We start from the raw sequence: 17,069 nt of genomic DNA on the forward strand, positions 1-17,069 counted from the left end.
TTTGCCAAAAAGTTCAAGTTATCATTTTGAACGTGATCTTTGTGTCTCTCAAAATGGAACTTATTTGCATTTCCCCTGCCGAGCTGCTGGGGGTAACAGTTGCTCTATCTTTGGTTGGCACTGCTGCTGCCTATTTGTATTACAACAAACCTAAAGGTGTGAATACGCATTCTTTAGCTATCAATCAAAAAAATTGTCATCTTTTTATCTGTATTTGGAAATATTACATTATTTTTACATGCACACACACATACATGATGAAGTGCGTACATGCATGTCTACATGAATGCGCGTTTGTTGCTGTCTAAGGAGTTGTTTGAGAGTATTTAATTATGTGTTTGGTGTTTCTCAAAAAAAAATTATGTGTTTGGTCACTGCATTATTATTTGTTTGTAACTATCTTAAATGGATTGCAACAAAGCTAATGAAAACGTCTTAAAAGATTGAATATGCATGTGTTGATTTCTTAATATTTAAAAAAAAGAAAAAAGAATCTTTGAAATGGATTTCATATTGGAGTTTGTTATTTGTACCAGCTAATTATTTGCATGGTTTAAAGAGTGGATTGGCCATACCTAGTTTTATGTCTGAAAAGGTTTTCATAAAATGGTTTGCTTCAAATGTTTTTTTTTTTTTTTTTCCTTATACGCGAAAATGCTTTCATAAATTGTTTGAAAGCATGATGAACATGTAAAAAAGGTGGATTTATTTATTTATTTATTTTGAATCCTTTGCTGAATAAGTGAAAGACTATTAAGTGATACAGTCATAGGCCTAACTTGAACTTAATCCAAATATATAGTATGTAAACGTACAAAATGTTAATCATAAATGACCCTTGCATCAATTGACTTCATTGAAATTAGATTAGGCTATATATGCTGGTCCAGATATTATTATAAAGCGAAAATACACGTAAATTTTTTTTCATGCAAAACAATTATTTTTCCTTGATGTTGGTTTAATTTCTAATGATCTGATTATTTTCATATGTTCCAAATTGAATTCTTTTTTCCTGCTAAATGACTACTCGGAGAGATGTATCTTCAGGTTGCTTAAATCCGGAGAAGTTTATGGAATTCAAACTTGAAAAGAAAACTCAACTAAGCCCCAACACTGCAAAGTTTAGATTTGTTCTTCCTACACCTACTTCAGTATTGGGCCTTCCCGTTGGACAACATATAATTTGCAGGTTCAAGTAACTCACTTTATTAATTTCTGTAGTTTCAAATTGTAGTTTACTTAGTAGCCAAAAGCAATTATACCTGTTATGATATTGCTTAATTGGCAAAGATTGATAAGGTACCCAAAAAATACTTATCTATCTCTTGCCATTCTTCCAACTCTCTCTTGTTAGTAATTTATACAATGCACTTAATGCGTACTTGTCTTCTACAAAACTGTTTTTTGGTGTTTTATTCATGAGAATATATACTTCAAAGTTCAGTAAGGTTTTGAAACCATCTTGAAATATATAGATAACTATTGTGAAATCTCAAAACTCTGAATCAAGAATTTAATTTGTTGTGCATGTGCACACTATGATTTTGATGCATGATATGATACCAATGCCTTTTCACCACCTAAGATAACTTGATCTTCCCTTTCTCTAGACCAGTAATTGTTTGACCATTTTGTGAACTGTTCCAGTTAGGCAAACCAAAATTGTTCGTTGCAACAGGATTTCCAACTCTCTTTATGTTTGCTTGATGAAATCCTAAACTTGAATCCCCCCCATTATGGAATTCCTCAATATCTATTCTCTCTATATGCTTATGGATACCAAGTTGATGAGACAAGTGACAAATATTAGAAAACATGTTTTCCATTTTGTTAAGCAGGGGAATAGATGGCGAAGGTTTAGAAGTGATTAGACAGTATACCCCAATCACTTTGGACTCTGATGTTGGTTACTTTGAATTGGTTGTAAAGGTTTATCCTATCTCCCTTCAATATTTACACATCTTTGAGCATTCCATTCTGATTTTTTTTTTTTTTTTTTGTGTTTCAGTCGGAACTTAGTTTTTCATTTTGTTTTTTCATAAAAAAAGATGTATCCTAAGGGAAGGATGTCCCACCATTTCAGACAGATGCGCGAAGGTGATTACTTGTCTGTTCTGGGCCCCAAGGTACATATATGCTCTGTTTTTGGAGATAATTATATGTTTATATATATATAACTCTAGTTTAATCTAAGTGCATATTTGTGTAAAGCTCATTCCTGAAAACTTAAATTCTGACCCTTACCTCCCACATCCTACAAGCACTTATACTTATGGAATAACTACCACATTAATGATGCGTGGTGGTTGTCATAATTTTTTAGTTTACATGAGTTGTCATCCTGAAGTTAATGATAATATTATGTACTAGACTCTTCACTCACACTATACTAGTGTGTCTATATGTGTGTGTATATGAAATATGTGTGCTCATTTTATAGAGTTTGAATTTAAATATCAAAATTTTTAATTTATATTTATATCCTTATTTAAAAAAAAAAATCATTTTCAATTAGATAATTATATTATTTTTAGAAAGTATAAAAAAGAAGACACTAAAACTAAAAGGGTTCCATTCTAGTTATATATATATATAGATAACTTCCAAATTTCAGCCATCCATTCTTTGATAATCCTTTGTTATAATCTAACATAAGAACACATAATAATTGTTTGTTACAATAAGGGACCCAAAGCGGGCATACATATAACCGCTAACCCTCTATATACTAACTTTAGGGTTGTAGTACTTGCACTACAAGTAAGCTCTTAGTTACCTTGCATGCTTTATAAGTACATGAGTAATGGGCCTACAATGAGTTTGAGTCTCCTGGGCCATAATATTTAAAAATTATCAGTTAGCACCAAAACATTGTGGAAGATTGTTCTTTTTCAAGTGCAGTAGAAGATTGGCTGTTCATCTAAAGTAATGGGTGATACCCTTTTGAGTCAGCATTAGCTACAAAACTTTAATCTTAATCTAGTATTGAAGCTTTAATTAATGTATGCATGTCAACATCAATTGGGAGTAAAGAATGATTACATCTATATTCATTAGGGTCAAACTTTCTAAAATGTCTTTGTTTGAGAATTTTATGTATTATTCTTTCATGCTTAAAGGGGAATTTTAAATACAAACCTGGCCAAGCTCGAGAATTGGGAATGCTTGCTGGTGATTCTGGCATAACCCCAATGTTTCAGGTACGAACATGTGCATTCAAAAAGCAGGAACTTTGTCTTGTTTATTGTCATTATTGATTTTTTGTTATGTTTTTTTTTTTTTTTCCTACTTATCAAGCATTTTAATGATTTTAAGGATCTTATATATACTTCTTTATTTCTTTGGTTCCAGATCATTCGAGCCATACTAGAAAACCCAAAAGATAAGACCCATGTGCATCTAATTTATGCCAGTGACACATTGGATGACATGCTGTTAAAGGTAATTTGCTTGCTTCAATTATTCTTTTACTGGGATGAATTAGAAAACTTTAGTTCAATCAAGCAAGCAGGTACAATGGTACACTAGTACAAAACATCTAAAGTAGCTGCAACCAGAGAATCATTTACAAGCCTATGATAAAAGCCAGACACTTCTAATTAACTTCCAAGCCTTCAACATCAATCCACACGAGCTCAGCTTCTCAATCTGTCATCTGCCTATCATTCTAGAAAACACACATTCTCATAAAAATGGTGACTTCTGCTTCCCATAGATAAAAATTCTACTAAAACTGCAGAGAACAACCCCATAAGCCCGTTGGAACAATTTTTCATTAATGGCGTTAAGGAACAGGATGATTCTCCAACAAAGAACAATAGGAAGTGAACCTCTAATTAATTGCATTTCAAGTAGCTGAACAGTTGTATAAAAGCAAAAAGAGATTAAAAGAGAAAAAAGAACTGAACGTTCCTGATTTGAACTAATAAGCAGAGTTTAGCAGCTGCTTTTGTATACCAACCAGAACTTCAGAACTACCAGGTTGCCAGTGCCTAATACCAGCAAAAACTCTTGAGGCACTATGATGTATTCAAGTAGCTAGCTAAATTGAATGCAAATCTTCTATACCATTTTTTATGTTTCACTTTATATTCCACCAATTATGATATGTTATGTGTTTAATTTTGTTCCATTTTAAACTTTATTTATTTTATAAAGAAAGTTAAACAAATACATAGTAAGTTGTGATTAGTGGAAGAATATAAATAAGAACACAAAAAGTGGTATAAATGATTTGTATTCAGCTATATCATATATTATTCTTTGACCATATTTTTGCAAAAGAAGTCTATTTGGTTGTCACAACTCTTATTTTCTTTCGATGTATCATTGATGGGAAATGCATTTGTTATAAACTTTTGCAGAAAGAGCTAGATGACTTTGCTAGCAAATTCCGAAGTCGTTTTGAAGTCTATTATGTTTTGAGTAAGGTCAGTTCCTTTGCTTTAACATTTCTTTCAAATTTATTTTTTTCCTTTTCTTTTGGTTTGATTATTTTAAAAACAATGGTAAAAGATATCCCTTGGTATGTTAAATTACCGATTGTTCCAAAAGTTTAAGTTTTTAAGAAATAATGAATTTAATTACTTAATTATGATTCTAACACTCTCTCTCACTTGTGGGCCTCAACTTTTAAGAATCAAACTCAGTATTTCCTGTTCTGATACCTTGTTAGATTACCGATTGTCCCAAAAGTTTAAACTTTTAAGAAATGATAAATTTAATCACTTAATTATAATTCTAACAGTGTATGTGTGACGATGTAAATGTCACTGGTATAAAAGATAAAAACACGTTTTAAAATATGCATAAATGAAACTTTTGAATCAACAAATAATCAGATTAGAATATATGTATATGAGACTGTTAAGCCTTGTGTCCTTGGAACACCTTCCATACTTGCACCTTACCCCAAGGATGACAGATAGAAAACTAACTCTACATCTCTCTATCCATAATGACCAGCCTCCTGTGGCATGGAATGGTGGCACTGGGAAGACTATATCTAGGGAAGTTATTCAAAGCTTTTGCCAACCAGCCCAAGATATACAGGTTGGTCTCTGGAAATTTTTATTTATTTCCAAGCAAAATTTTCAATAGTTACTTCTCATGTAACTCCAATTGTTAGTTTAGTTGGGTCGCAAAATATTTTTTACTAATCACTTAGCCAAAACTAATTATTTTGCAGATACTGAGGTGCGGCTCAGCAGCCATGGCAGCTCAACTTAACTCACTTGGATACAAATCAGAGATACGATTCGAGTCCATGGATTGGAGTTGCTGTGATATAGGTCATGGAGTGGTCCAACGCATTCTTCGAGATTGTATGAGAACTTGAAGGGCACTTTGATTTTTTACAAGTAATTAAACACCTAAATATATTTTCAATTGAAAAATATTTTAAGCCGAAAATTATTTTACAATGAAATAAACAGACAGTTTAAAAATCAAACCAAAGCAGTCGATATAGAATCAATTTAACAGTGACTGAATGCTTAGGGCGATCCAGTCCTTGCTAAACAAAAAGTTAACAATTATTGTCATTCTTCTTTTACACCACTACTGATTATATTGCTTTATGATAATAAACAAAACCCATGAACCAAAAATCATAACCATCAATTAGGACAATCTTATTTAAAGGTTTTATAATCCATCTAGAAACAAAATTGATGATGTACTACTCCTTAAATAAACTTTCTTTCACAGTGACAGAATTGATGATGTCAATCTTATTTAAAGGTGTAGGGGTATTGGGCCCAGTAATTTATAATGGATGGCCCAACAAGGCCTTTTGGGCTAGAAACCCAAATCCGAAAACATCAAAATGATCGTGGAGTATTTAAGTGTCCCATACCGTCCGAGGAGTAAATTTGTCCTCGGAATGTTAAGCCGAGGATACACAGTATACGTGGAGGACAGTAGAAAGAGCGGTGGAATGTCTAAAGTAAAGCTGCTACCACCGCCCATATATTAAAGACTCTGTAATTGATACGCTGACAGTATAGATGGAAGGATGAGACCTGAGCATAGAGCTTGGAACTTGGTCCCAAATCCCAGCGGACTCTAGGGAAGAATGGATGGGACAAGTATCCAAAAATCAGGGTTGCAGCCATAAAGTGGAAGGTGATGAAGAGAAGAGGAGGAGTATAAATAGGAGGGAAGGCATACGAAGAAGAAGGAGGCATTTTGAGAAAGAAAAAGTATATGATAATCAATATTTGTATCCAAACTTGAGAAATACTATTAGAAACTATCCTCGGAAACAGTCCGAGGAGGAATTCTCAATCTTACTTTTTTGCAAACGATTCTTTGTTTTGTTCCATTGGGCCCAAAGCCCGTTCTTTTAGTGATTGTCTAAGCCATCCTTGAAATCTAAATTACAAACCCATCCTCTACAAATTCATTGTGAAGAAAGGCCTTTCAAGCCCATTTTTCTCCCAGTCGTGGTTTGAGAATTTGAATTGTGTCCTTACAAAAGGTATTATAATGCATCTAGAAACAAAACATAAAACATGTTAAAGGAATCATTAACTTTTATATATTTAGTTTAAATATTAAAGCCATGAGTACAGTTAATTGAACTGCATAAATAATTTTATGACAGGTGTTATTGTCCGGCCATATCATACCAATTAAATATAGGAACTACTTATCAACTAAATGGATTTAGATCTTCTAGATTTCTTAGGGTATTTTACCAAATAATTTTTTTTTAAATCTTAACAATTCTTTAATGATTTAATGGTCTAGATTTTGCCATATCAGCTTTCACTAATAATAATCTTAATTGTTTTGTTTGCAATATTATTTTATTATTTTAAAAATATTTTTAGTGGAATACTGACATGACAGAATCTAGACCATTAAATCATTAAAGTGTGGTTAAGATTTAAGGAAATTTATTGATAGAGTACCTTAAGAAATCTATTGATAGAGTAACCTAGATGTACTCCTTAGATAAACTTTCTTTTCACCGTGACAGAATGGATGATGTCAATCTTATTTAAAGGTATTATAATCCATCTAGAAACAAAACATAAAACATGTTGAAGGAATCATTAACTTTTATATATTTAGTTTAAATATTAAAGCCACGAGTAAAGTTAATTGACCTGCATAAATAATTTTATGATAGGTGTCATTGTCTGGCCATATCATACCAATTAAATATAGGAACTACTTATTAAATAAATTGATTCAGATCTTCTAGATTTTCTAGGGTACTTTACCAAATAAATTTCCTTAAATCTTAACTATTATTTAATAATTTAATGGTCTAGATTTTGCCATATCAGTATTCCACTGATAATACTTTTTTTTGTTTAGTTTGCAACATTATTTTATTATTTTAAGAATATTGTTAGTGAAATGCTAACATGGCAGAATCTAGACCATTAAATTATTAAAATGTGGTTAGGATTTAAGAAAATCTATTAATAGAGTACCCTAAGAAATCTAGAAGAATTGAATCCCAAAATATATATATAGGAACTTGTCACATGTCATTGTCGTATACTTGGAAAACGAATAAATTTCATTGCAGCATGCATCTACTAGTTTTGGAATCCAACTTTTTACAAGTAATTAAACAACTAAATATATTCTCAATTATAAAATATTTTACATCAAAAATTATTTTTCAATGAAATAAACAGAGCCTAAGGCTTCGGTTTAAAAATCAAACCAATTAGTGGTCAATAGAACCAACTTAATAGTGAATGAATGGTTAGGGCGATCTAGTCCTAGCTAAAAACCAACCACATTAAAAATTGATCAAAAGCCAATCAAAAACTTGACCTTTTTTTCCTTCAAATTTTTTTTATTTTATAATTTCACAAAAAAATTATTCTTATTATTATAAGAATAAATAAACTAAATTATTCATTTAAGTTAAGAAGGCAAGAGTTTTGTAACTTAATTAACATCTCTTCATACACAAAGTGATTGAGGCTTTAGGTGGAAAGAGTTTAAACTGGGAAACTAAACGCCAAGAAATGTTAACTAGTTGAGTTATAAGACCCTTGACAAGCCTGAAAAAAAAATTCTTATTATTATAAGAACAAATAGACTAAATTATTCATTTAACTTAAGAAGCTAAGAGTCTTATATCTTAATTGACACATCTCCATGCACAAAGTGCTTGGAGGGGGAGTTTAGGGAGAAAGAGTTTAAATTGAGAAATTAAATACCAAGAAATATCAATTAGTTGAGTTACAAGGCCGTTGGCAAACTATAACGCTAATTACATAGAAATGTGACGTTAATATTTAAACTAAATATACAAAAGTCAATGATTCCTTTTAATATATATATATATATATATATATATATATACACACGCACACACTCAAAAGTTAAGGTAGAAATTGCATTGCAAATGAAACTTCAAGTTTGCTACACACGGATACAAATAATAAATTTTTAGAAAAAGAAAAGTCCATGTCTAAAGTTAATTGATGGGTCTATTTGGGATCGGCTTATTTTGCTAAATTAAAATTTTTTTTGTTGAAAGTACTGTAAATAAAGGTAAAAGTTAACTGAAATAATATAGTGGGACCTATGAATAGTACCAAAAGGTGCAATGAGACCTATGAATAGTAGTAAAAATAAGTTAAATAGTAAAATAAGTTGGCAAAATTAATTATGCCAAACGGACACGACATGTACAAATAATTTTATGACTAGTGTCATTGTTTAGCTATATCATACCAATTAAATATAGGAACTACTTATCAAAAAAAAAAAAAAAAAATTTAATGTATAAACTTGTCATATGTCATTGAGCATTCACATCTGGTATTTTCAAACTATTCTATTTTACCATCTCAAAAACTACTTTATCTACTATACCATACCATTTTACAATACATCCCACATCCCAACTTTTATTTTACAATTCAACAAATTAAAATAATATAAATTATATAATAAAATAATAAAAAAATTATCAATCTCTTTCTAATTTTTGTCCATGCCTCTCCCTCACTTTCTCAACAACCAAACAAACAATCACCACCATGCCACCACCATGCCACCATTGCCCCCTACCCACCAAAATCCCACTAGAACCAAAAACCAAAAACCAAAAAAAAAAAAAAAAAAAAAACAAAACAAAACTCACCAAAAACCCAGCAAACCCAAAACAAAAACAACCCACTACCCACCATGCCAACCCAACCAACCAATCCAAACACCAGTCTCAGCCACGGTGAGAATCAAAGAACAAAATCAAACCCAAATCAAAACCCACCACCCCGTATCTAGATGGACACCCACAACAAGAACCACCAAGAAACCCACAGCAAGAACCAAACCTAGAAACCGGCCACCATACCACCACCACCAAACCCACCAAACGTCGATCTCTATGCCGATCTCCACATTGGTCTCCACGTCGATCTCCATCGCGCTGACCACCATGCCACCACGCTGATCTCAACCGCGCCACCAGCCTTGCCACCACGTTAATCTCAAAGAAACTAATTGTATTTTTGTATATAGAGAAAGAAAGAGAGAGGGAGAAATGAAAAGCACAGATAGAGGGAGGCGCTACCACGCCGATTAGCAAACCCACTACGCCGATCAGACCCACGGTGGCAACCAGAGAGAGAAATCAACCACGGCAGCAAGTAAATTGCACAGATAGAGAAGAGGGAGAAATGAAAAGCACAGTGCACAAATAGAGAAGATGGAGAAGAGAGGAGTAACTGTGAGCGTGAAAGACAGAGGAGAGAGAGTGAGTAATAAAAAAATAAAATTTAAGATTACAATTGGTGAACAGTGTCTTGTATAAGTAGAATTGTACTTTAGCACTATTGTAAAACTTTTTAGAATTGGAAGACTAGATGATGTTGTTGTTTTATGCTAAAATTTCTTTACATATGCCATTTACCATGTCCAATATGAATGCTCTTTGAAAACAAATAAGTGTTATCGCAACATGCATACACTAGTTTTAAAATTCAACTTTTATATTATATTATAAATAGGATGAGTAGTGATGGGTCTTGGGGGCCGCCAAGTCTTGGTCATGTGTGATGGTTGTGATGGGGTATTATTCTTATTATTTTATTATAAATTTTGTCAGCTTGTTTTTAATGACAAAATTGGAAAGGAAAAAAAAAAATTCTTCTTAATGGGATTTAAGGTAGATTACTAACCGTAGTGACTTCTGTTCTGTTGGATTATTTTTATAAAATCATTATATTTTAATTAATACTTAAATGCTTATTTAACTGAAAAAATGAAATCAATTTATTTTCATTATTAATAATATATTGGTTTCAAATCAAAATGGTAATATCTCTTTAGAGCACCAGGTTTCTTTCTAATAAGTTTTGTATTCATTTGAGAGTTATTTTCTATTATATTTGACTAGCTTGTAACCTCATGCGTATTTATAGATATACTTAAAAGATATATATTAAGATGCATGATATAATTCATACATATATAATTTAAAAATTATTGATAGTCATTCTTATATATTTTTTCAAAAATCTTTAAAAAGTCTAATAAGAATATTATTAGGTAGAAAATGTTAATTGTCTATTTTTTATTTTAATTTTTTTTATGTTCACTAATTCTAGACTCTTTGGTTTTTGTATGCAATAACTCACTTGGATGAATATTTATGATATGGTCTTACATTTAACTCCAAAATTAAGAAATAAAACTCTCTCTAATAATAAATAAGTTAAGATAAATGGCGTAAAATTAGACTTCAATTATAAAATCTAATTGAATTTTCTCTCAGCTCTACCTATTATTATATATATAGATTACCATATTTGATTCTATTTATTATTAATTGATATGATGGTGAAAGCAAATGCATTTGCAACATTTAAAATCCAATTAGGAATTGTCTTTTGCTGCATGATTCATGCGACCTCTTTGTCCGGCCAATGGCGTGTGAAAAAGAAAAGTAGTTGCTTATCTTCTCATGCAACAACGAGTTTTGCAGCAACGAATTTTATTAGAATATACGATTAGGTGACTAGGCTGCTTGTATCCTGAGGGCGGCACCAAGAATTTGGTGCTATTTGATGAAGTCATACATACATCCAAACATGATATATGACTTAGATTTCCACTATATTTCCATGGTGAAAATTAGGCTACATCATGGAAAGATTTTCATTCTAGAAATGTAGTAGAAAATCCTACCGAATAACAAAGCATGTGTAAGGAGTAAGGACCACACATGCAGTACTAGTGCCTCCCAAATGGTTTCCAAAACAAACCTTTTTCAAAGAGCCAAATCAGAGAGTGGAACAAAATGAGGTACAACTGTAAGATGGGCATTGTAGGGTGCCTATACGCCTTAGCTAATTAGAAAGTAAAATTGATTAATCGTAGGTGGCCAATCACACCCAGAAATTCTATGGTTGATATATGGCAACTCCCTAAAAATTGTAAAATGATGAATAGACAAACTCATGCACACAAATCACCCCAAATGTTATACACAAGTCATCACACACCTACACACAATGTCATCAAGACTTGAAAAACTTGGTGTTGACATTAACATCGACGTGTGGGCTAGGGATCTTAGTCCATAATTCCAGGGAGAAAATGGTAGCTGCTTTGTGTGAGAGATTGTGCTAACTGTTACAAACCCTTTGTGGACAATAACTTGTACCATGAGAGGCCTTGGTTTTCTGTCGAGGATATTTTTTTTTCCCTCAAATTATTGCGCGTGAAACCTTAGTGAGTTGGTGGTGTTATTGAATTCGGATAAGATATGTCTATTGAAGATTTCCTAGATTTTAGAAGATATTATATTACTTTGTTTTGTGTAAGTTCTAGAGCTATTTATTTTGTTAGTATTCCTTTGAAATGTAATCTTGTCACTTTAGCTTTTACTAGTGCTGTAAAAGAGATTGGAGAGACTATTATTTAACTAGAAGGATGTCCTTTCTTTTTCCTTGCCAATATAAAATTTTATTGCAAAGAAATAAAGCATACTAGCACATTGTAAAAGTTAATATTACAAATTTATATGATACATTTTTTATGATGTGACATAGATTAATTTTTTATGTGTGGAATTTAAAGATAATTCTATTGTAATATTCTTGAAATATTGTTCATATATTATAAAATGAGTAAATTAAATTTTGTTATGTTATCAATAATTTAATTACATAAAAAAAACATGTTCATTTAAATACTCGTGATATGATAATCCAATTAATGTAATTCATAATGGATGAACATGACTAAGAATTCGATGATCAAGTTATCTTTAAAACCTTAGAGAATTCTAACCTATTTGACACGCTCATTAGTCTATGTCCCGTCAATTGGAGCTTGAGAAGATAATGCTCAAGTGAAAAGAGAGGGACGTGTCATGATATGGTGCCATATATGTCAGCCTCCTGCTAGTGCCACTTCTTGAATTGCATTCCTATCAAGAATTGGATTCACATTACAAGGATTTTAACAAAAGAGAAAAATTTGATCAACTTGGATTCCTGTCAAGAACTGGATTCACATTACAAGGATTTTAACAAAGTGGAAGAATTTGATTAAGTGAAATAACTCTTACACAAGCATGCACACACACTTTCCTTTTAATTGAAATCATAACTCCAACACACATATTGTTTACATATACATGCTTTAACTGAAATCTACACATTTTTTTACTGAAATCATAACTTAAATTCATGATATTAGTTAAAAACACGCACGTGTGTGTATTTTTTTTACTCTATGATTAAAGTTAAAAAATCAACAATATAGGATCAAATCTACAACAAAATTGACCCAAATTATTATTTATCAATAACTTATTCATTAATTAAAATTTTTACAACTTTAAGAAATAAAAGAATTCTTGAAAATTTTATACATTTTCTAATACAATTTATTTAGAAATTTTCAGTTAGAGAATTCAAACAATAATTAATTTTGGTAATGATCCTTGTAAAAGGGATTCCATTTCGACCTAATTTTGCAGCTAACTTTAAAGTAAGTATACAATATAAAATGGAAGGCTGAGATAAACACGAGAGAGTGGTGGAAGAAAATGGGGTTTGGTAAAAGTAGGAAACCAATTTTAGGCTTTTAATTCAGAAACAACATTCTATGTTTTTTATATTAATGATTAATAGTCTTAAGATTTTTTTTTAAAAATACTTGACAACAAATAAATAAATAAATAAATTATTCAGGATTAATTCTTTTATGATTGTCCAAAACTAGCATTTTTCAAAAGTAAATACTAAATATCCAAGTTACCTTTCTAAGAGTGAAGTTAGGGAGTGAATCAAAATGAGGTACCAATGTAAGATGGCCGTTATGGGATGTCTAACACATTCGCTACATGCAAGTATGTAACCAAGCTTCTAAATCCATGTTTTTTAATTCAAGACTTTTTCTTTGTTTTCTCTCTAGCTTATGAGCCCTTAGCACATCCCTTAACTTGCTAGGAAATATAATTGATCATTAAACATAGGTGATTGGTGGCAACTCCCTTAAAGTGGTAAAATAGTGAAAAGACAAACTCATGCACACGCATCACTCCGAGTGTTATTCACAAGTCATCACGCATCAACGCACTAAGACTCCAATCCGTTGGGGTCAGCCCTAAAAAAATTAAGTGTCGACATTATTGCTGACATGTGGGCTAGGACTCTTAGCCTATGATTCCAATGAAAAATAATGGTTTCTCCGTGTTAGAGATTGTGCAAAGGCAGAGATCCTTTGTGGACAATAGTTCATAAATGGTTTAAAAAAAAAAAAAAATTTATTTCGAGAAGTTCCTTGCGAGGTGGTGGCATTACTTAATTTGGATTTGATTTGCCCATTGAAGATTGCTAACATTTTAGAAGATATTACTTTGATTTGTGAGAGTTTTTAGAAGATATTACTTAGCTTAGATTTTAGATTTGCACTTTAAAATGAAATCATGTTGCTTTAATGCTATGTTTGGAGGGAGAGGAGAGTAGAGAGGAGTAAAGAGGAATGGTTATTCTCCTCCTTGTTTGGATGTTTTTAGAATTAAGTAAGGGAGAGGGGAATAATTTATCTTTTCATAGTTTGTAATTTTGTTAATATGGTAAGGATAAATTTGATAATTAATTTGGTAAAACATTTCAATGCTCTACTTTCCCTTGATTTGGAGGAATTAAAAAAGAGGGGTGTAGGGACATTGGGCCCAGTAATTTACAAAGGATGGTCCAACAAAGTCTATTGGGCTAAAAACCCAATCCGAGGACATCAAATGATCTAGGAGTACATGAATGTACCTCATAAAAAAAATGTCAGGTAAAGATGTGATAAACGAGTGAACAATTATGTCCGAGGGAGAGATTTGTCCTCGGATATCAAAGTCGAGGTCGTAGGAAGAGAGGTTTAATATCCCTAGGCTATGTTATAAAAAAATCCTATGGCTATGGGAAGACACGGTACATGTGGAGGATAATAGAAAGAGCGGTGAAATATCTAAGGTAAGCTGCTACCACCGCCCACACATTAAAAACTTTGCAATTGATATACTGACTGCATTAATGGAGAAATGAGACCTAAGTATGAGGTTTGGACTTGGTCCCTGACCCTAGAGGACTTCGGGGAAATTTGATGGGACAAGTATCTAAAACCAGCGTTACAACCATGAGGTGGAAGATGATAAAGAGAAGAAGAGGAAGTGTAAATAAGAGGAAAGACCTTCGGAAGAAGAGAGACTTTTTTCTTGAGAAAGAAGAAAGAATAACATATGATAATCTAACGATCTATAATTGTAGTCAACCTTGAGAAGCAATACTATAAACTATCCTCGGATTGTGTCTGAGGAAGAGCTTTCATTCATATTCTTATAGTTAACTCCTTATTTGTGCTATTGGCCCCGAGGCCCGTTCTTTCTTTATTGTTTTAACCACACTCAAAATCTAGATTTCAAGCCTACTCTCTACAAATTTATTGTAAAAGGCCTTTCAAGCCCATTTCTTTTTATTGTGGATTGGAGGTTCGACTTGTATTCTTACAAGGGGTTAGAAGTAATTTAAACCCCTCCAAATCTCTCTCCCCTCATCCCTTAAAAAAAATCCAAATAAAGTAATATAACTTACCCTCCCTTCCAATACTGTACTCCTCATCCATCCAAACAAGCTATAACTCTTGCTAGTAGCCTAGTAATGCGTAGAAGGAGCTAAGGGGGAGGGAGAGTGAATGCAATTGCCCCTGACCTCCCCCAAAACTCCCCTGATGTACTAATAGTTATTTGAAAAAAATTAAATTAAATGTTAATTTCCCACACCCTCCCCTAACAATTAAAAATAAAAAAAAATTGCTTAGAAATTAAAATTCATTACACTTGAAAATAGTTTTTCACATCAATTGAAACTTTATGTCCATGTCTCATATCTCATATTATCGCTCTTTCTGGTCCAAAGCAAATGTATACCTTTTTTTTCTCCACCTCTAACTCCTTCCTTCCGGTGGTCATCACCTCCGGATTGGATGCAAACAAGCGCACCGTATTCTCATGATACTTGAAACAAAAAGTAATGGGTCCTATAATTTTTTTTTAATTTTAAAAAATCAAGTGATTTCCTATTTTATAACAGAACTAAATCCTAACACCTCTACCTCTACTGCTAACCCTTTTCTCCTCAATTTCTTGATCCCCCCCACCCCCAACAATTTTTAAATTGAGATTTACTATAAACCCAAATTTTAAATAATTTGAAAAATAGAAAAAGAAAGATTGAATACGTAATTTTTAAAGCAATTTAGGTCTGTATACAACTTTCCAAGTATATTGTGATACTCTTATTTTGAATAATCAAATCATATATTTGAACTTTGTGTATTTAGATTAATTTCTTGAGTTTATTGCTATGCCATGAATTGATTATTTTTTCTTAATGTTTGAATTTAATTTTTGTATGAGATAATTGTTTATTTATTTTTTAGTAATATTGATTAATATTTATAAGATTAATTTCGCTTCTAATCATGTCTTTTATAATAAAAATATTTCACATGTTTTGAAAGTTTTAAGATAATTTCACTATACAAATATTATTCATTTATTATAAAATTAGTAAATTGAATTTTGACACTACATAAAAAAAAAAAAGAAAGTAAAACTTAATGTTCGTATGACAAAATCCAATTCACATATTTCATAAAAACATTATTCAAAATTCAATGATATGGTTATCTTTAAAAAACTTGAGAGTTGAGAGAAATCTAATTAATTTACGTAACAATCACATTAGTCTACGTGCAGTTAATGGGAGCTTGACAAGATAAAGGCATAAAGCACAAGGGATCTATATCACGTCATGATCTGGTGGCGCCATATATGTCGGCCTCAGCTAATGCCACATTAATTGCTGAAAATACCATCTCATACAAAACAGATTACTTAGAATTTGGAAAGCTTCAACACTTGACTTGGATTCCTATATCAATAATTTGATTCTTATTAAAAGGATTTTAACAAAAATGAAGAATTTGATTAAATAATCAACAAATATATATGTAAAATTTTGTGAACAGTTTAGTTAGCTGAAACTAAGTATTGTAGTTAAATGTAAAAGTTAATTGAATAGTATAGTGAAACCCATAAATAATATAAAAACTGCAATGAAACCCTTAAATAGTAACAAAAATAAATTAAAATTGCAAATAAGCTTGAAAATGTTCAAACGGCACACATAAAATCACCAGCAAATTTTACCTATGATATTGTTGATTAAATAATCAGCAATATAGGATCAATCAACAACAAATTTGACCCAAAGATATTATTTATTATAATTTATTCATTACTAAAATTTGTACAACTTAAAAAAAAATTCTCGAACTTTTACACATTTTCTGGTACAGTTTTTTTTTTTTTTTAATTATCAAAATTTTCTGGTACAGTTTATCTAGAATGTTCAGTTAGGGAAGTCAAACAATAATTAATTTTTTTGTGATCCGTGTAAAAGGGTTTCCATTTCCACCTAATTTTAAAGCCATCTCTAAAGTAAACGACATATTTTTTTTGGGCAAACCAAAGTATACGATATAAAAAGGAATGCTGAGATAAACGAACCAAG

At 31.5% G+C, this 17,069-nt stretch overlaps 1 protein-coding gene across 1 annotated transcript; it reads left to right on the forward strand.

Annotated features, from left to right (window-relative positions):
• The first annotated feature begins 20 nt into the window (after positions 1–20).
• LOC142617772 (NADH--cytochrome b5 reductase 1-like) lies at positions 21–5,455 on the forward strand. Its single transcript, XM_075790728.1, has 9 exons — positions 21–156; positions 1,051–1,192; positions 1,842–1,932; positions 2,052–2,129; positions 3,123–3,203; positions 3,355–3,444; positions 4,368–4,433; positions 4,969–5,055; positions 5,192–5,455. Exons 1-9 carry the CDS (start codon positions 54–56, stop codon positions 5,339–5,341), a joined length of 888 nt encoding a protein of 295 aa, XP_075646843.1. The 5' UTR covers positions 21–53; the 3' UTR covers positions 5,342–5,455.
• Positions 5,456–17,069: the final 11,614 nt, after the last annotated feature.

Source organism: Castanea sativa, chromosome 11 (genome assembly GCF_040712315.1).
Source record: "Castanea sativa cultivar Marrone di Chiusa Pesio chromosome 11, ASM4071231v1".
NCBI classification, from domain to species: domain Eukaryota; kingdom Viridiplantae; phylum Streptophyta; class Magnoliopsida; order Fagales; family Fagaceae; genus Castanea; species Castanea sativa.